General features: G+C 54.8%; 1 protein-coding gene across 2 annotated transcripts; it reads right to left on the reverse strand.

Moving 5' to 3' along the window:
- Positions 1–6319: 6319 nt before the first annotated feature.
- On the reverse strand, positions 6320–15984 carry PBK (PDZ binding kinase). 2 transcript variants are annotated; one of them, XM_066180143.1, is made up of 9 exons: positions 15653–15984; positions 15062–15159; positions 14197–14287; positions 13120–13262; positions 11924–12093; positions 11092–11221; positions 9361–9534; positions 8396–8621; positions 6320–6972 (listed from the first exon to the last, which is right to left on the reverse strand). In XM_066180143.1, the coding sequence occupies exons 2-8, from the start codon at positions 15105–15107 to the stop codon at positions 8422–8424; spliced, it is 954 nt and encodes a 317-aa protein (XP_066036240.1). In that variant the 5' UTR covers positions 15108–15159; positions 15653–15984; the 3' UTR covers positions 6320–6972; positions 8396–8421. The 2 variants fall into 2 exon arrangements, with proteins under 2 accessions (XP_066036240.1, XP_066036238.1); XM_066180141.1 differs by lacking the exon at positions 6320–6972 and having other exon boundaries at positions 7379–8621.
- Between the last annotated feature and the right edge of the window lie 549 nt (positions 15985–16533).

Here is a 16533-nt window from a genome sequence, read left to right on the forward strand (position 1 = left end):
TCATCTCTACGGTTTAATTAATCCCAAACAGAAATTCAGGGGAGGGTGGCTGGGACAGCACACAGCCATTAAATAAAATATAAACACCTCATCCATACTTAACATCAGGTTTGATCTGCGCTGTTTTCCTTCCCTTTTTCAAGGTGATTTGCAATTTCTTTGGTTGCATTTTGGGAAGGGGAGGGCTGACGTACTGCGTAATCTCGTTTTTGATCTATTATTAAATGCCTGCTTTCTTTTTTCTTTTTTTTTTTTCTTTTTTTTTTTTTTGTTTTTTACCCTTTCTCCTGGAAGCCAGAAGCCCCAGCAGGAATAACAGCCAGAAAGGAAGGTGAACTGAGAAATGAAAAGCTGCGAGAGAAAGAGTTGCTCGGGCTTTTGTTTGAGATTTTCAGAGTTTTCTGATTTTTCGGTTGGAAAAAACCTCAGATTGGCAAACCAAGGCCAGAGGCAGGACTCCGTGGAAGTCTGGGACAGGACCACAGCACATGAGGGCAGAGACACTCAAGGCAGCCAGGAACGTTGGATTTTTTTACCATTTTGATACCACCCAAAGGTGGATCCTCTCCTAAGGCCACGCTGGAGATTCATCAGGGCTGATGAGTGATTTTCATCACTCCTTTTGCCTCCTTCCAGCCCCTCTGCACCGCTGGCAGTGATTCCCCCTTCTGCTGTGTTTCAGAAATAAGGAGTTTCTCCTCCTTTGGCACCAGGGCTCTCTCCCACCTCCCAGCCAGAGGAGTGGAAAGCGAGGCGGGCTTTGCTGCCAGCTCCTGCTCAGGGCTGGATGCTCCCCTGGCCACCACGGCCACCTGGCTGGTCAGCAAATGGTCCCCCTGTGGAGCCACGTGGCCAAACTGGGTCCCCCAGCTCCCCAGTGAAGCCTTTGCTCTCATATCTGGAGCTGACACAGGCTCGTCCAGAGATCACCCACCGGCAGCCCCAGAGAAGGGCAGATGCTCGTTAGCATCTCCTATTAATTGAATTCATTAGTTTAACAATTTCCTGTTAATTTCCTATCGTAATGATTGCCTTATTAACTAATAGGAAAAAAAGGCCATCATTTCACCACCAGGAATGTGACTCAGTGACAGTCAGGGCCACCAAAGCTATTTTTTTGGGGAAAATAATAGGTTTTCTAAGTGCCTTTGTTTTTAAAGAGTGGCCCAGGCAAGCAGCTGAGGGTTTTGCAGCTGAACTGGACAAGTTCAGACTCATTCTGATGGAAAAAGCATCCCTGGGCCACATTCCATAGAAAACTCTCTGGTTTTTCCAAGGGAATACAGAAAGGGCAGGAATACATGACACGCAGCCTGCAGCTCCATCCCCTTCTGCAACTGGGCATCCCAGCGTCTCCTCCCTGGAAAATCCAGGGGAGGATTGGGGAAGAAATCCAAAAAATGGCACGTCTGGAAATGGCACATCACAGCCAGCAGACGTGAACGTCCGTCTGACAGCCACCAGTGCCCACCACTCCTCGTGCATTTGAAGGGCCACCAGGACCTCTCCTGCCCCTGCTACAAGAACCATCAAACTTCTGCTTGGCCATTTCCAGGCAGCCGCTTCCAGGACCCGCCGACTACACATAAAATAAACACAAACGCCGGCATGGGACTGGAAACCCTTTCCTCATTCCCAAGGGAGACAGAGAAAGAGAAGAAATGAAGGAAAAGCAGTTGTGAACCTCCCATTCCAGCTCACCTAACAGTCACAAAATCCTTTTTTGGGATCCCCAGTGACCAAATCACAGCTGCCACAAAAACTGACGTCGGTGACACGGGAGCAGATGTTCCCCCACCTTCATGTTTTTGCTGGATGCGACTGATTCAAGTTTCTGGGCACAAAACCAGTTGGAAAGAGCCCGTTCCCAGAGATGCGTGTCTGCCAAAAACACCAGAGCTGGATGCCACGGTGACATGAGGGATGTGTGTGCCACCTCCTTTTCCCCACCTCCAGCCTGAATCCCATCCTGCCTTCCCTTAAACTCTGCAAAAAGGAGCCAAATCAAAGCAACTGTCTGCATTTGGCTTTATCTGCTACAAAATGTCAAACTCTTCCACAGGAATTGCAACATTTCCCTCCCTCCCTCCCTCCAAAGCAAGGAAGACTGGTACAAAGAAGCCAAAAATGTATCAGAAAAAAAAAAAAGGAAAGCGTCACCAGCCACAAATAGACTGGAGCTGGAGGTCCCTCTCGGACAACAAAGGGAAAAAAACCCACCTGAGTTTCTCCACATTCCCTTGTGTCACCTCTGGATTTGCTTCCCGCGCATCCATTTATAGGAGAATGTGGCTGCACGTGTGGCGTGCTGGAAATATTGTGACTAACGGACGGAACCGGTGCGACGCGTGGAAACCTTCCCTCTCTCCTGATGTAACGGCATTTCACATTGCACTCGAGACACTGGCACCTATGTTTAATCTGTTTCCTTGCAAGAGGATGGAATGCATTTCATGAATTACAGCGGTTTTGTGTCTCACCAGTGGATTCTGCGCTGGTGGAGAAGCCGCAGGTTCCCCCAGGCCGTTGCTGTGGGATCAACAGGCTTGCATCCCCCATTATTTATTTTGGAAGAACACATTGGGGCACAACACATCATTTGATTTTGGTTTTTTTAGGGGGGTTTTGGTGGGGTTTTTTTAGTTTGGGGTTTTTTGGTTTTTTTTTAGTTTTTCCTGCTAATACCCCATTTTTCCATCTCTGGCCTTTGACGGCGCTGGACTGCATCTCCTCGTCACTCCTGCACGCCCACGGTGCCCATCCTGCATTGCTGGGACTGCACAGGCTCTTCCAGCAGGGAGAAAGCTCCTGCCCAAGGTTTCTCTGGGGCCATTTAGAGTCTCAAAACAGTGATGTGTGCCAGCACCTCCACCCCTGAAATCCCCCCAGGGAGCATTATTCCCATGATCACTGGGACAGAGCTGGGCTCCAGCACCCAGACCTGGCCGGGTCTGCAGCAGTGGGGACGGGCAGAGAAACACCTCAGCACCTTTTGCTTTCGGCAGGGATCAAATATCCCCGTGTTTTCCCTCCTTTGCAGCATCCTTTCCCTCCCGAGCTGAGCAGCGCTGGCCGCGGAGCTGGCACATCCCCGGGCAGAGCAGAGCGCGGGGCTCCGGCCAGGTCAGCCACGCTCACACCTCCCACGTCTGCAGCATCTCAGCCCGGAGCAGAAACCCTGCAAAGCCCCTTCCTGCAGCAACCGGGGCCAGAAACACCCAGAGAAAAGCCCGAGGGAGGCCCAGAGCAGCCTCCGCGGGGAGCGAGGTTTGCACCGAGGAGCAGAAGTTTCTCTGCTCGGCCGCTGAGGCACGTTTGAAGGTGAAGGTTGGACGGGGCTGTGGGGAGCCCAGACTGCCCAGAGCAGAGCGGGACACAAAGAAACCCAGCCCCAGCGTGATGAAATACGAGTTTATTTGCTTTAGCTCGGGTCCAGCTTCCCTCCGTGGCTCCGAAAAAAAAATATTTTAGCGCTGCCCTGGCTGGGGGCTTTGGTGCAGACCAGGTTTTTAACCGATTCAAAACACAGCTCGAGAGAGATGGCGAGTCCCGAGCACCCCGAGATCCACCCCAGAGGGAGACCTGATCAGGGAAACCGGGACCAGAGCATCCCGGCTTCTCCAAGTCCTTCTGCTCTGCCCACACTCTCCTGGCTCACACCCCGGACTCGCAGTTAAGGCGGCTGTAGCTGAACGATGAGAGGTACCACGACAGCGGCGCTGCCGAGATGCCTCTTTAAGGGCAGCCCAAACCATTCCGCTCCTCTCGGGGACCGCTCGCCTCCCTCTCTGACCATTCCCGGCTCCCCTCCCTGCAGGGATTTCGCCTTGCTCCACGGAAGCCTTTCCAAAGCCTCCGATCTTCCATGCGTTCCCCAGGGCCCAAATGGCCAAACTCGAACGCAACTTTCACCGGGGGCAAGGCAGCCCCCGCCCGCTGTTTCATCGCAGCCGTCACATTAAATTAATTTATGTTGCACCATCCCGGCGCAGCGGGAGAGGAGCCCGCTGCCACCCCAGGGCCACGGGCACGACTTTCCTCCAACTTCGGGGACCTGGATAAAAACCCACTCCCCCCCTCCAAGAAGGCAGCTGCCGGCTCAGCCAGGGTTCATCCCGCTGGAAAAAACCCCCAGACCCCAAACACCGGTCCCAGAGTCCCAGGGACATGCCCAGCCCCCGGGACATCTCCAGCCCGGGATAGGGAGGGGAAAGGAGGAGGAGGAGGAGGAGGATGGGTCTCCTCCAAGAGGGTCTCATCCCGGGAGGGGCTGGTGCCGCTCCCCGGCTGAGTCCGGGGTGCCCCTCCCGTGGGGCGGGGAGTGATTATAAAGTACAATAAAATAAAGAAATAAAATATTAAAATAAACGGGGAAAAGGAGGGGGAGGGGGGGAAGGAAAGAAATTCAAAGAAAAGCTCAACTAGAAATTTGAAAAACAAACCGAAAATAAATCCGATTAAAACGACGCACCGTAAAAACCGAAATGAAATCAAACAATACACCACCCTGCCGCCCGAAGCGTCCCGGCGAGGAGCAGCGCTTACCCGGCGGAGGGGCCGCGCTGCCCCGCGGAGCTCCGCGCTGTCCCTGCGGCCGCAGCCCGGCGTGCGGAGCCCGCCGAGCCCCCGGCCCCACTCGCTGCATTCTGGGAAGCGGCGCCCAAAAATGGGGGCGCGGTGCCCTCTGGTGGCACCTCCCGAGTGTGGGGGACCCTGGGACCCGCAGGGCGATTTGGGGCTCTCATAGGGGGTGTGTGTCAATGTATGTCGCTATATGTCTATGTGTGTGTGCGCGGTGGTGTGTATTCCTACATATTCGTGTATATTCATATATACTCGTGTATTTCATGTATATTCACATATATTAGCATATCTTCATATATATATTCATATATGTATGTATGCAATTTTATTGTGATCTGGTACGCATATATTTTACGTGTAGATGTATGTATACATATTTATATATATATATATGTGTGTGTGTGTGTTTGTGTGTGTGTAAAAACTTAGAATCCCGGAACGTTTTTGCTTTAGAAAGGATCTTAGATATCACATTATTCTACCCCCCTGCCATGGGCAGGGACATCTTCCACTGTCCCAAGTTGCTCCAAGCCCTGTCCAGCCTGGCCTTGGACACTGCCAGGGATCCAGGGGCAGCCACAGCTTCCCTGGGAATTCTATGCCAGGCCCTCCCCACCCTCACAGGAAGGAATTCCTTCCCAATATCCCATCTATCGCTGCCCTCTGGCAGTGGGAAGCCATTCCCTGCCTCCTGCCCCTCCATGCCGTGTCCCAAGTCCTTCTCTATCTCTCCTGGAGCCCCTTTAGGCGCTGGAAGAGACTCTAAGATCTCTCCAGAGCTTTCTTTTCTCTCTGTGCCCATTCCCAGGCAGAACCCAAAAAGGTGCCTTAAAACACCTCCGGGCAATAAATGGGAAGCACTGGCTTGGAGAGGAAGGGGGGCAGATGTTGGGGCACATCAGCTCCGGGGGTGAAACTCGTGGCTGGAGGTGGGAGCTTCAGAGCATTCCCCTCGTGAGAACTTGTTGGACACACATGTAGAGTGGTCTGTAGTTAGAGAAACGCATGGATTGATGGACTGGAAATGTATGGATTGATGGACTGGAAATGTATGGATCCATGGACTGGAAATGTATGGATCCATGGACTGGGTGTACCCACGGGTGTTGCAGGAGGATGTGGGGCCAGGGTGGGTTTGGGGACCCTGGGTCTGACTCTTTCTGCCCTGCTTTCACCCACAGGCATTTCCTCTGTGCCCAGGCTGCTTGGAAAAGGTAATTAATGCATCTCAGGTGGGTCATTAATTCGTGTCGGGTGGGTAATTAATGCAGCTCCGTAGCAGAATCACCTAAATATTAACGAGACTCCGTGGCTTGACCTCCCCGGGTCAGCACCGCGGGAGCTTTCGCTCTGCTGAGCCCAGCACTGGGATTCTGCTTGGAGGCCAACCAAAAACTCAGCAAAACCCGGGGGAAGAGTGATCCCACTGGGGTGATGATCCTACCCCCAGGCACGGCGGGATCACCCCAAAACCGGGATTAAAGCCCAAATACCGCCGTGAAAGCGAGACCTCGCGAGCCTTGATCCACGGTCCCGGTTTGCATCAAGATCCACTAAGGTAATTCCTGGGTTTTGGGGGTTTTTTTCCGACAGGAGAAACAAGTGCGGCTCATGGTCAAGACCTGGAACAGAGCCACAAGGGAATTGCCGGAGGACTCTGAGGACAAAACAGAGGCACAGCCGTCAGGTGTGTGCGCACCTGGAGCTCCAGCTTGTCCCTCTTCCTCCTGTGAGAAGCCTCGCAGGAAGGACTCGGCTTTCTGATGCCACCTTGTGTCTGCTGCGCATGTGAAGCGACGTTTCAGACCCTGCCAGTCGCTTGCTCTCACTCAAAAAGATCATTTTCCAACCAAATCCCCCCTTCTGCAACCTCTGCTCCCGTGATGTCTTTCTCCAGGCTCCTGTTTCTTCCCGGGAGCAGCGGTGTGATCCTGCGGATTTCAGGGTCCCTGTCCTAATCTGACCGCGCTCCGGGGACGGCTGAAAGTGTTTCTCAAATCCCAGGAAATCTCTTTCAGGAAGGGGAATCTTGCAATTTCTGTGAAGATCAGGCGGGGAGGTTTGGGCCATTTCCGTGCGTTTCCTCTCCTCCACTTCTCTTGTTTTCATTTTTTTTTTCTTTCCAGAATTTTCTCGCCCCTTCGGTGGCTCGGTGTCTTTTCTTCCACCGCTCTTGCCTGATTTTGGGATATCAGTGGCAATCATTTGGGCAGGGCTCTGTCCCTTTTCCCAACTCCTCATTTCATCTCTCTGTCCGTCAGATTTTAATCATGCCATTTGCAGGTTTTCAGAGGGGGGTTTTTTTCCCATTAGATTTGATTTGATCATGTCTCCTTTCCAGCGTTTGTTCCCCTTTCTTCCCTGATTTTGAGAGTTCATTTCCTTTTCCTGAAAGGAAATTTTGCCCTTTTAAAAAAAATTTCATTTCATATCAATCATTATTTAAATATTATTTAAATATTAATTTAATTCTTTTTAATTTATCACAATATCCCAAGGTTTTATAGAAACATTCCAAGGGTTTTTTTGATGACATTCGATAAACATATGACAATATTCCAAGTTTTCATGGAAATATTCCAAGGTTATTTTGATGATACTCAATAAATTTATGGCAATATTCCAAGGTTTTCCGACAAGATCCAAGGTTTCATGATCGTATTCCCTGAATTCATGACAATATTCTGGGGGTTTATGATGATATTCCAAGGTTTTATGGAAGTATTCCGGGTTTTTTTCAGGATTTTCCCCCCTCAGAGCACCCCAGTCCCATCAAAGCTCCCGCCCCTCTGAAAAAGCCAAATCCCAAAGAAAAATCCACCAATCCCAGGGAGAGGAACAAATCCATTTATTTGGAACATTCCTGAGGGAAAATGTGGGAAAATTCAATGGGAAAACTCGGGAAATTCCAGCCCAAAATAAGAGGGAAAAATCCAACCGAAAAAGGAGGGAAAAATCTGACCTAAAAGTGGGGAAATCCAGCCCCCCAAAAAGGGAGAATCCAGCAAAAAACTTGGGAAAATCCAAACCCCAGAGGGGAAATCCAACCCTAAGAAAAGAGGGAAAATCCAACCCAAAAACCTGGGAAAATCCTAACACCAAAGAGGGAAATCCAACCTAAACTAAGGGAATTCCAACCTAGAAAATCGGGAAAATCCCATCTGGAAAATCGATAAAATCCAAACGCTGAAGAGTGGGAAAACAAGGAAAAATCCAACCTTAAAAAAAAAAAAGGGGGAAATCCAGCCTGGAAAAGAGGGAAAATCCAATCCCAAATCTGGGAAATTCTGACCTTAAAAAATTTGGGAAAATCCATCCCAAAAATCCAGGAATGGGATGAGCACAACTCCAGCCATTCCACAGAACCAGGAACGGCTCCTTCCAAACCAAACCTGGCTCCAGAGCTGCGTCCCAATGGAAATGTGAGAATGTCAGGGCTCGGGAAATCTGGGAATCTCAGGGCTCGGGAAATCTGGGAATCTCAGGGCTCGGGAAATCTGGGAATGTCAGCGCTCTGGAGCCACATCCTGCTGGAAAGCCAGGAATTTTGGGGCTCCATAGCTGCATCCATCTGGAAATCTGGGAATGCCAGGGCTCTGGGAATGTCAGGGCTCTGGAAATTCAGGAGTGTCAGGCTCTGGGAATCTGGGAATGTCAGGGCTCCAGAGGCACATTGCACTGGAAATCCAGGAATGTCAGGAGCCCCATCCCTGTGGAAATCTGGAAGTGTCAGGGCTCCAGAAACTGGGGAACGTCAGGGCTCCAGGAATACGGGAACGTCAGGGCTCTGGAGCCACATCCCACTGGAAACCTGGGAATTCCGGGACTCCGGGAACGTCACGGCTGGCCTTGCTCCAGCGTCTGCAGGATCCGCGCTGCCGGGGGCCGTTCCCGGGGTTCCCGGGCGGTGCAGACCAGGAACAATTCCCGCACGGATGCTTGGGATGGATCCATGGCCTCCGGGGGCAGCGCCGGCCGCGTGCCCAGCGCCGCGTAGTAGGCGTCCTCGTCGAAGGATTCCTCGTCGAAGGAATCCTCTGGAATGGCGGGAGAGCGCGGCCGTCGGCAGCGGATCCCGGGAATCCTGTCCCGATCCCACCCCCGATGGCACTTCCCCGTATTCCGAGAGTGATCCCAGCCCGGCCTCGGACGTTCCCAGGGATCCAGGGGCAGCCACAGCTTCTCTGGGAATTCCAGCCCAGGATCCCCAAATCCCCACAGATCCCAACCCTCTGGCAGTGGGAGCCGTTCCCTGTCCTGGCATTCCAGGCCCTTTTCCCAAATCCCTCTCCAGCTCTCCTGGATTGGATCCAGCCCCATCCCGACTCCTCTCCAGGAAGGAATTTTGGGATCCAGTGGCTTCACTGGGAATTCAGGGCTCCAGGAGGGGTCTCCCTTCCCTTTTCCATCCCCAAATTCCATAAAAAATCCCTCAGGCTGGATCCAGAGTGTCCCTGATCCCAGAATCCCAGAATGGTTTGGGATGGGATTCATGGACCTTCAATCCCATCCCAGGGACACTTCCCACAATCCCAGGGTGATCCAAATCCACCCTTGGACACTGCCAGGGATTCTCTGGGAATTCCAGCCCAGCCAGGAATTCCTTCCCAAGATCCCACCCCAAGGTCCCCTCTCCCAGTGGGAATTCCATTCCCTGCGTCCTGTCCTTCTATCCCTTTATCCCAAATCCCGGAGCCCCTTTCACCTCCCAGCATTCCCTGGATCCGTTCCCATTCCCAGCTCTCCCCTCTCCCATTCCGGGCGGGAATTCCTGACCTTCGGAGCCGGATTCCGGGATGGGCAGGTGGGGGATGCTCAGGGTCAGCATCTCCCACAGGGTGAGGCCGAAGGGGAAAATGTCGGATCTGTCCGAGATGATCCCGCCCGACTCCAGCGCCTCCGGAGGCTTCCAGGGCTCCGTGCCCACGTAGGAGAGCTCGGGATCGCTCACTGCGACGGGAATGGGAGCGGGAATGGGATTGGGAATGGGATCGGGATCGCTCACTGCGACGGGAATGGGAGTGGGAATGGGATCGGGATCGCTCACTGCAACGGGAATGGGAGTGGGAATGGGATCGGGAATGGGATCGGGATCGCTCACTGCGACGGGAATGGGAGCGGGAATGGGATTGGGATCGCTCACTGCAACGGGAATGGGAGTGGGAATGGGATCGGGAATGGGATCGGGATCGCTCGCTGCAACAGGAATGGGATCGGGAATGGGATCGGGATCGCTCACTACAATGGGAATGGGAGTGGGAATGGGATCGGGATCGCTCACTGCGACGGGAATGGGAGCGGGAATGGGATCGGGATCGCTCACTGCAACGGGAATGGGAGTGGGAATGGGATCGGGAATGGGATCGGGATCGCTCACTGCAACGGGAATGGGAGTGGGAATGGGATCGGGAATGGGATCAGGAATGGGAATGGGATCGCTCACTGCAACAGGAATGGGATCAGGAATGGGAATGGGGGTAGGGATGGAAGCGGGAATGGGACTGAGATCCTGGAGAGGGAATGGGATTGAGAACGGGATCCCAGAGTGGAAATGGGATCGAGAATGGGATTGGGAGCGGGAATGGGATCCTGAATCAGGAATGGGATCACAGAGTGGGAATGGGATCCTGGAGCAGGAGTGGGATTGTGGATAGGGAATGGGACCCCAGGAAAAGCCACATTCCCACGGCAATTCCAGAGCCCCTTTCCCAGGGGAATTCCAGCTCCTGGATGGATTCCCAAGCCCTGGAGATCCTTGGTAGAATTCCAGAGCCTTCCCTCTGGATTCCCATTCCCAGAGGAATTCCAGAGCCCTGTGGATCCTCCAGGAGATTCTGGTGCCTCCAGCTCCAAAATTCCCACGAAACCCGATCCATTCCCACCCTCCAGCTCCAGATTCTCAGGAAAACTGATCCATCCCCACATTCCTCCAGGACATTCCAGAGCCTCCAGTTCCAGATTCCCAATAAAATCTGACCCATTCCCAATAAAACCTGATATATTCCCAATAAAACCTGATCCATTCCCACCCTCTCCAGGAGATTCTGGTGCTTCCAGCTCCACATTCCCAAAAATCCTGATCCATTCCCACCTTCCGGCTCCACATTCCCAATAAAATGGATCCATCCCTACATTCCCCCAGGAGATTCCAGAGCCTCCAGCTGAATATTCCCAAGAAAATGGATCCATTCCCACCCTCTGGCACCACATTCCCAAAAAACCCTGATCCATTCCCACCCTCCGGCTCCAGATTCCCAAGAAAACCTGATCCATCCCCACATTCCCCCAGGAGATTCCGGCGCCTCCACCTGAACATTCCCAAAAAAATCCCGAAGGAGCCGCAGGATTCCCGAGGCTTAGGCCGGGACCCATCCCCGGCTTTTCCCGCCTTCGGATCCGCATCCCTAAAACCTCCAAAATCCCGGAACGGCCCGGCGCTCCCCGCGATCCCCCGGGACTGCGGGAGGCCCAGAATTCCATGGGATGCGGCATTCCCGGGAATGGCACCTGTCAGGTTCTCATCCAGGGGCAGGGAGACTCCCACGTCGCAGATTTTCACGGACTCGAAGGCGCCGCGGACGACGACGTTGGGGGATTTGATGTCGCCGTGGAGCAGCCGCTGCTCCGTGTGCAGGTACTGGGAAATCCCGGGAAAAAACGGCGCGAAGAGCCGTCGGATTTATGGAGAATGGGGAGGGGAAAATCCCGCATCCAGCCGCCGGCTCAGAATCCGCGGATTTTGGGATTTTCCGGATCAGCCTGTTACAAGCCTGGCACGTGGCGGATCCAGCTTTTCCTCGGACACTCCCAGGGAGTCTCTGGGAATTCCAGCCCAGCCGGGAATTCCTTCCCAAGCTCCCCTTTCCAGGGAATTCCCTCCATTCCCAGCTCTCCTGGATTGGATCCAGCCCCATCCCAGCTCCTCTCCGGGAAGGAATTTCGGGATCCAGGGGCTTCACTGGGAATTCAGGACTCCAGGAAGGGTCTCCCTTCCCTTTTCCATCCCCGAATTCCATAAAAACCCCTCGGGATGGATCCTGAGTGTCCTGGATCCCAGAATCCCGGAATGGTTTGGGATGAGATCCCTGGACCTTCAATCCCATCCCGTTCCAATCCCACCATCCCGGGCTGCTCCAGCCTTTCCTTGGCCACTCCCAGGGATCCAGGGATTCTCTGGGAATTCCAGCCCAGCCCCTCCCCACTCTCCCAGCCAGGAATTCCTTCCCAAAATCCCACCCCATCCCTATCCCAACACCTCCAGCAGCCAGAAAGCTGCCCTGGCTCCCCTTTTTCCCAGAATTTTCCCAGAATTCCCAAATTTCCCCGGCATTCCCGGTACCTGGAGGCCCCTGGCCATGCTCAGGGCCACGTTCAGGATGGTGGCAGCCGGGAACATTCCCGATCCCTGCTCCCGGCGCTCCTCGATGAGGTCGTTCAGGGATTTCTCCCCCCCGAATTCCATGGCCAGGCAAAGGCTCCCGTCCGGAGCCTTCGTCAGCGCCCGGTACCCTGGGAACGGGAACGGATCCGTGGGAACGGGATCCATGGGAATGGGATCCATGGAACGCATGGGAATGAGGATGGGATCCGTGGGAATGGGATCCGTGGGAATGGATCCGTGGAACCCATGGGAATGAGGATGGGATCCGTGGGAATGGGATCCGTGGGAATGGGATCCATGGAACGCATGGGAATGAGGATGGGATCCATGGGAATGGGATCCATGGAACGCATGGGAATGAGGATGGGATCCATGGGAATGGGATCCATGGGAATGGGATCCATGGAACCCACGGGAATGAGGATGGGATCCATGGGAATGGGATTTGTGGGAATGGGATCCATGGGAATGGGATGAGATCCATGGGAATGGGATCCATGGCCTGGGAATGGCGTGAGATCCATGGGAATGGGATGGCAATGAGAACAGGGATGGGAATGGAATGGAATGGAATGGAATCCGTGGGAATGGGATCCATGGGAATGGGATGGGAATGAGAACAGGGATGGAAATGGGATGGGATCCGTGGGAATGGGATCCGTGGGAATGGGATCCATGGGAATGGGATGGGAATGAGAAAAGGGATGAGAATGGGATGGGATCCATGGGAATGGGATCCGTGGGAATGGGATCCATGGGAATGGGATGGGATCCATGGGAATGGGATGGGAATGAGAAAAGGGATGAGAATGGGATGGGATCCATGGGAATGGGATCCGTGGGAATGGGATCCATGGGAATGGGATGGGATCCATGGGAATGGGAGAGCAGCAGCAATCACGGAATGCCTTGGATGGGATTCACGGATCTTCAATCCAATCCCGATCCAACCCCGACCCCTCCCACAACCCCAGGGAGCCCCAAATCCATCCCTGGCTACTCCCAGCGGAATTCCAGAGGCACTGGCAGGTCTGGAATTCCCTGATCCCAAATCCCCCTCATCACCCGTTGGAAGTGGCTCCAACCCCTCCATTCCCAACAAATCCAACCCAATTCCCACGGATCCCGCCCCTCCATTCCCGCAGAATTCCCACCCACGATGTTGGGATGCCGCAGATTCCGGAGGGTCTGGGCCTCTTCCCGGAGTCTCCGTTGGTAGAGGCTCCGCTGGCTCTGGGAACAGCCGGAATTGATTTTCTTCACGGCCCACGGAGAGCGGGATAATCCCCGCGGAGACCTGGGCGGGAAAAACCGCGGGAATGCCCACGGAGAACCGGGAACGGCCGGGGGGGGGGTTGTGTGGAATTCTGGAGGGAATCGGGAAAGGGATCCCAACGGGAATGCTCCAAGTTCCTCTGGGGAATTTCCAGGGAAAGGGAAATTTTATCCGTTCCCGTTTCCAGGTGGAGCCGGGGCTGGAATGGAGGAACGGAGCCCAGATCCCTGGGAAAGGGATACCCCAAAATATTGGAGCCCAAATCCCTGGATTCCAGCCAGGGAAAGGGATATCCCAAAATAACGGAGCCCAAATCCCTGAATTCCCAGGAATGGAGCCCAAAATCCTGGATTCCAGCCAAGGAAAGGGATATCCCAAAATAATGTGAGCCCAAATCCCTGGATTCCAGCCAGGGAAAGGGATATCACAAAATAATGGAGCCCAAATCCCTGGATTCCAGCTGGGAAAGGGTTATCCCAAAATAACGGAGCCAAATCCCAGCATTCCCAGGAACAGAGGCCAAATCCCTCAACTCCAGCCAAGGAAAAGTTTATCCCAAAATAATGGGAGCCCAGATCCCTGGATTCCAGCTGGGAAAGGGTTCTCCCAAAATAACAGAGCCCAAAATCCTGGAATTCCAGCCAGGGTATATCCCAGGAATGGCCCCAAAGCCCTGAATTCCATCCAAGGAAAGACCAATGGGGTTATCCCGCAATAACGGAGCCCAAATCCCGGAATTCCCAGGAACGGAGCCCAAATCCCGGAATTCCAGCCAGGACAGCGTCATCCCAAATCACCACGCTCCTCCCTGGCTCTGCAAATCCCAAATCCCTCCCTGGGCTCCGTATCCATGGGGAGAAAAAGCGGGATCATGACAAGGGCGGGTCCGGGGCTCCTTCCCCATCCCCTCTCTCTGGGATTTCCCGGGATAACAATTCCCAAGGCCATTCCCGACCTTTTCATCAGGTAGACGCTGACTCCGGTGCCGAATCCCAACTTCTGCATGAAGGGAGAGGCCGGGATGGTCACGGACGTGGGGCCGGCATCTGCGGGGAAAATTCCCACAGGGAATTCCAGCTGGGATCGGGATCCGCTCCCCGGGAATCACGGATGGGATGGGAGGGAACGAACTTCCAGGGAAAGTTCAGTTGGATTTTAGGAACAATTCCTGCCTGGAATGGGTTTTCCAGCCCTGGAGCCCCCATTCCCAGCAGGACTTAAATCCCTGTGGATTTCAGGGATGGAGATCCGGGAATGGTCGGAATTAGCCCTTCCCAAAGCATTCCGTGATTCCCACCGGATGCTCCGATCCCATTCCTGACTCGGATTTTTGGGAAAGCTCCTTCCAATCCCCCTCCCCCCCCAGTGTTTTCTGGAATTCCAGCTCCGTTCCCTGGATGGGTTTGTTCCCTAAAAAACGGAGCTCCTGCAGATCTGAGCGCAAATTCCAGAGGGGAACGTCGGGAAGAACAAGGAGCTGGGATGGGAAACAGGGATGGGAAATAGGGATGGGAACAGGGATGGAAAACAGGGATGGAAAACTGACGCCAGCCAATCCCAGGGATCTCCCACCTGGATGTGCTCAGGGATAAAACTGGGAGGAGGAGGAGAAGGGCAGAGTTTTCCAGGGAATCCGAGGAATTCTCCCAGGAAAGGTTGGACCGGCCTTGGAGCAGCCTCTGGAATTCATCCCAGAGCTGCTCCCGAGGCCTTTCCCATTCCAGGATTCCGGGTTTGGACCGAGGGCGTTTCCCCCCTGGAAAAGCCTCTGGGCTTTTTTCCTTGTGGGAATATCCCGGGATCATCCCGCGGCTCCTCACCTTTGTCCCCGCGGGATGGGGGGGCCGGAGACTGGAAGGTGTCCATGGAGCTGATCCCGATCCCAATCCCGATCCCAATCCCGATCCCAATCCCGATCCTGTGGGGCACGAGGGGATGTGGAGGGACCCCAATGGCACTGGGGGCGGCGGATTTGGGAATTGGGGAAATCCCGGGGTTGGGAATTGGGGAGGTCCTGGATTTGGGAATTGAGGAAATGCAGAATTTGGGAATTCGGGGAAGGTCCCAGGTTGGGGAATTGGGGGGGTCTGGATTTGGGAATTGGGGGGGTTCCGGATCGGAGGGATCCCAAACTGGAGGACGGAGCGGATCCCAGGAGATGCCAGTTTGGGAATGTGTGGGAGAGGAAATCCCAAATCGGGGAATGGGGGAGATCCCGGATCCCGGAATTGGGAGGATCCCAGCTTGGGGGGCTTCCTGATCTGGGAATTGCGGAGCGGGAATTCCGGGCTGGGGAATCCAAGGTTGGGATGTCCCGGATTTAGGAACGGCGCGGGGGGGGATCCCAGTGTTTGGGAGGGGGGAATTCCCAGATCCAGGCGGTTCCCGGGAAAAGCCCCTCCCGGTCCCACCTCGGTTCGGGCTCCGCTGTCGGTGGATGCCGATCCCAGGGAATTCCGCGATCCTCTTCCAGCTCCCGGTGCCGATCCCAGAGAATTCCGGGATCCTTACCCCGCTCCCGATCCCAGGGAATTCCGGGACCCTCCTCCAGCTCCCGGTGCCGATCCCAGAGAACTCCGGGATCCTTACCCCGCTCCCGATCCCAGGGAATTCCGGGAACCTCCTCCAGTTCCCGGTGCCGATCCCAGGGACCTCCGGGAATTTTTTCCCGCCTTTTCCGGCCGTTATCCGGCGGCGCGTTCGAATCCCGCGCGCGCTCGAAACCCGCGCGCGCGGGCGCGCTCTGGCCCCGCCCCTTGAGGGGGCGTGGCCACATATCAACGATACCAGGGGGCGTGGCCAGATGAGGAGGCGTGGCCGGCGCTGCGCGGCCAGCGGCGGGGGCGCGGCCAGACGCTGGTGGGTGACGTCAGCGGCGTGCCCACCTCGGGGGCGTGGCCAGCGCGGAGTGGGCGTGGCTTGGGGCGGGGATCCCGGGGGGTTTTGGGGCGGCCCCAAAAGCAATGGCGGGGATTTGGGGCGGCCCCAAAAGCAATGGGGGAGGGGGCGGGCATTTGGGGCGCTCTGTGGGGCTGGGAGGGGCTTAGGGAGGATGCGGGGGGGCAGGAATATGGGGGGGCGCTGTGGGGTCCCTGGATCCCCATAAATCCCCATAAATCCCATAAATCCCCCTAAACCCCGTAAACCCCCATCGTTCCTCGGCCCCACAGACCCCTTGGGCCCCCATCACTTTCTGACCCCCCACAGCCCCCAGACCCCATAAATCCCCATCCCTCCTTGGGGCCCCTGCACCCCCACAAACCCCATTAACCCCATAAACCCCATATATCCC

The sequence above is a fragment of the Chamaea fasciata genome, unplaced genomic scaffold, assembly GCF_029207755.1.
Source record: "Chamaea fasciata isolate MVZ Bird 193981 ecotype frontalis unplaced genomic scaffold, bChaFas1.0.hap1 SCAF_3, whole genome shotgun sequence".
In the NCBI taxonomy this organism is placed as follows: Eukaryota; Metazoa; Chordata; class Aves; order Passeriformes; family Sylviidae; genus Chamaea; species Chamaea fasciata.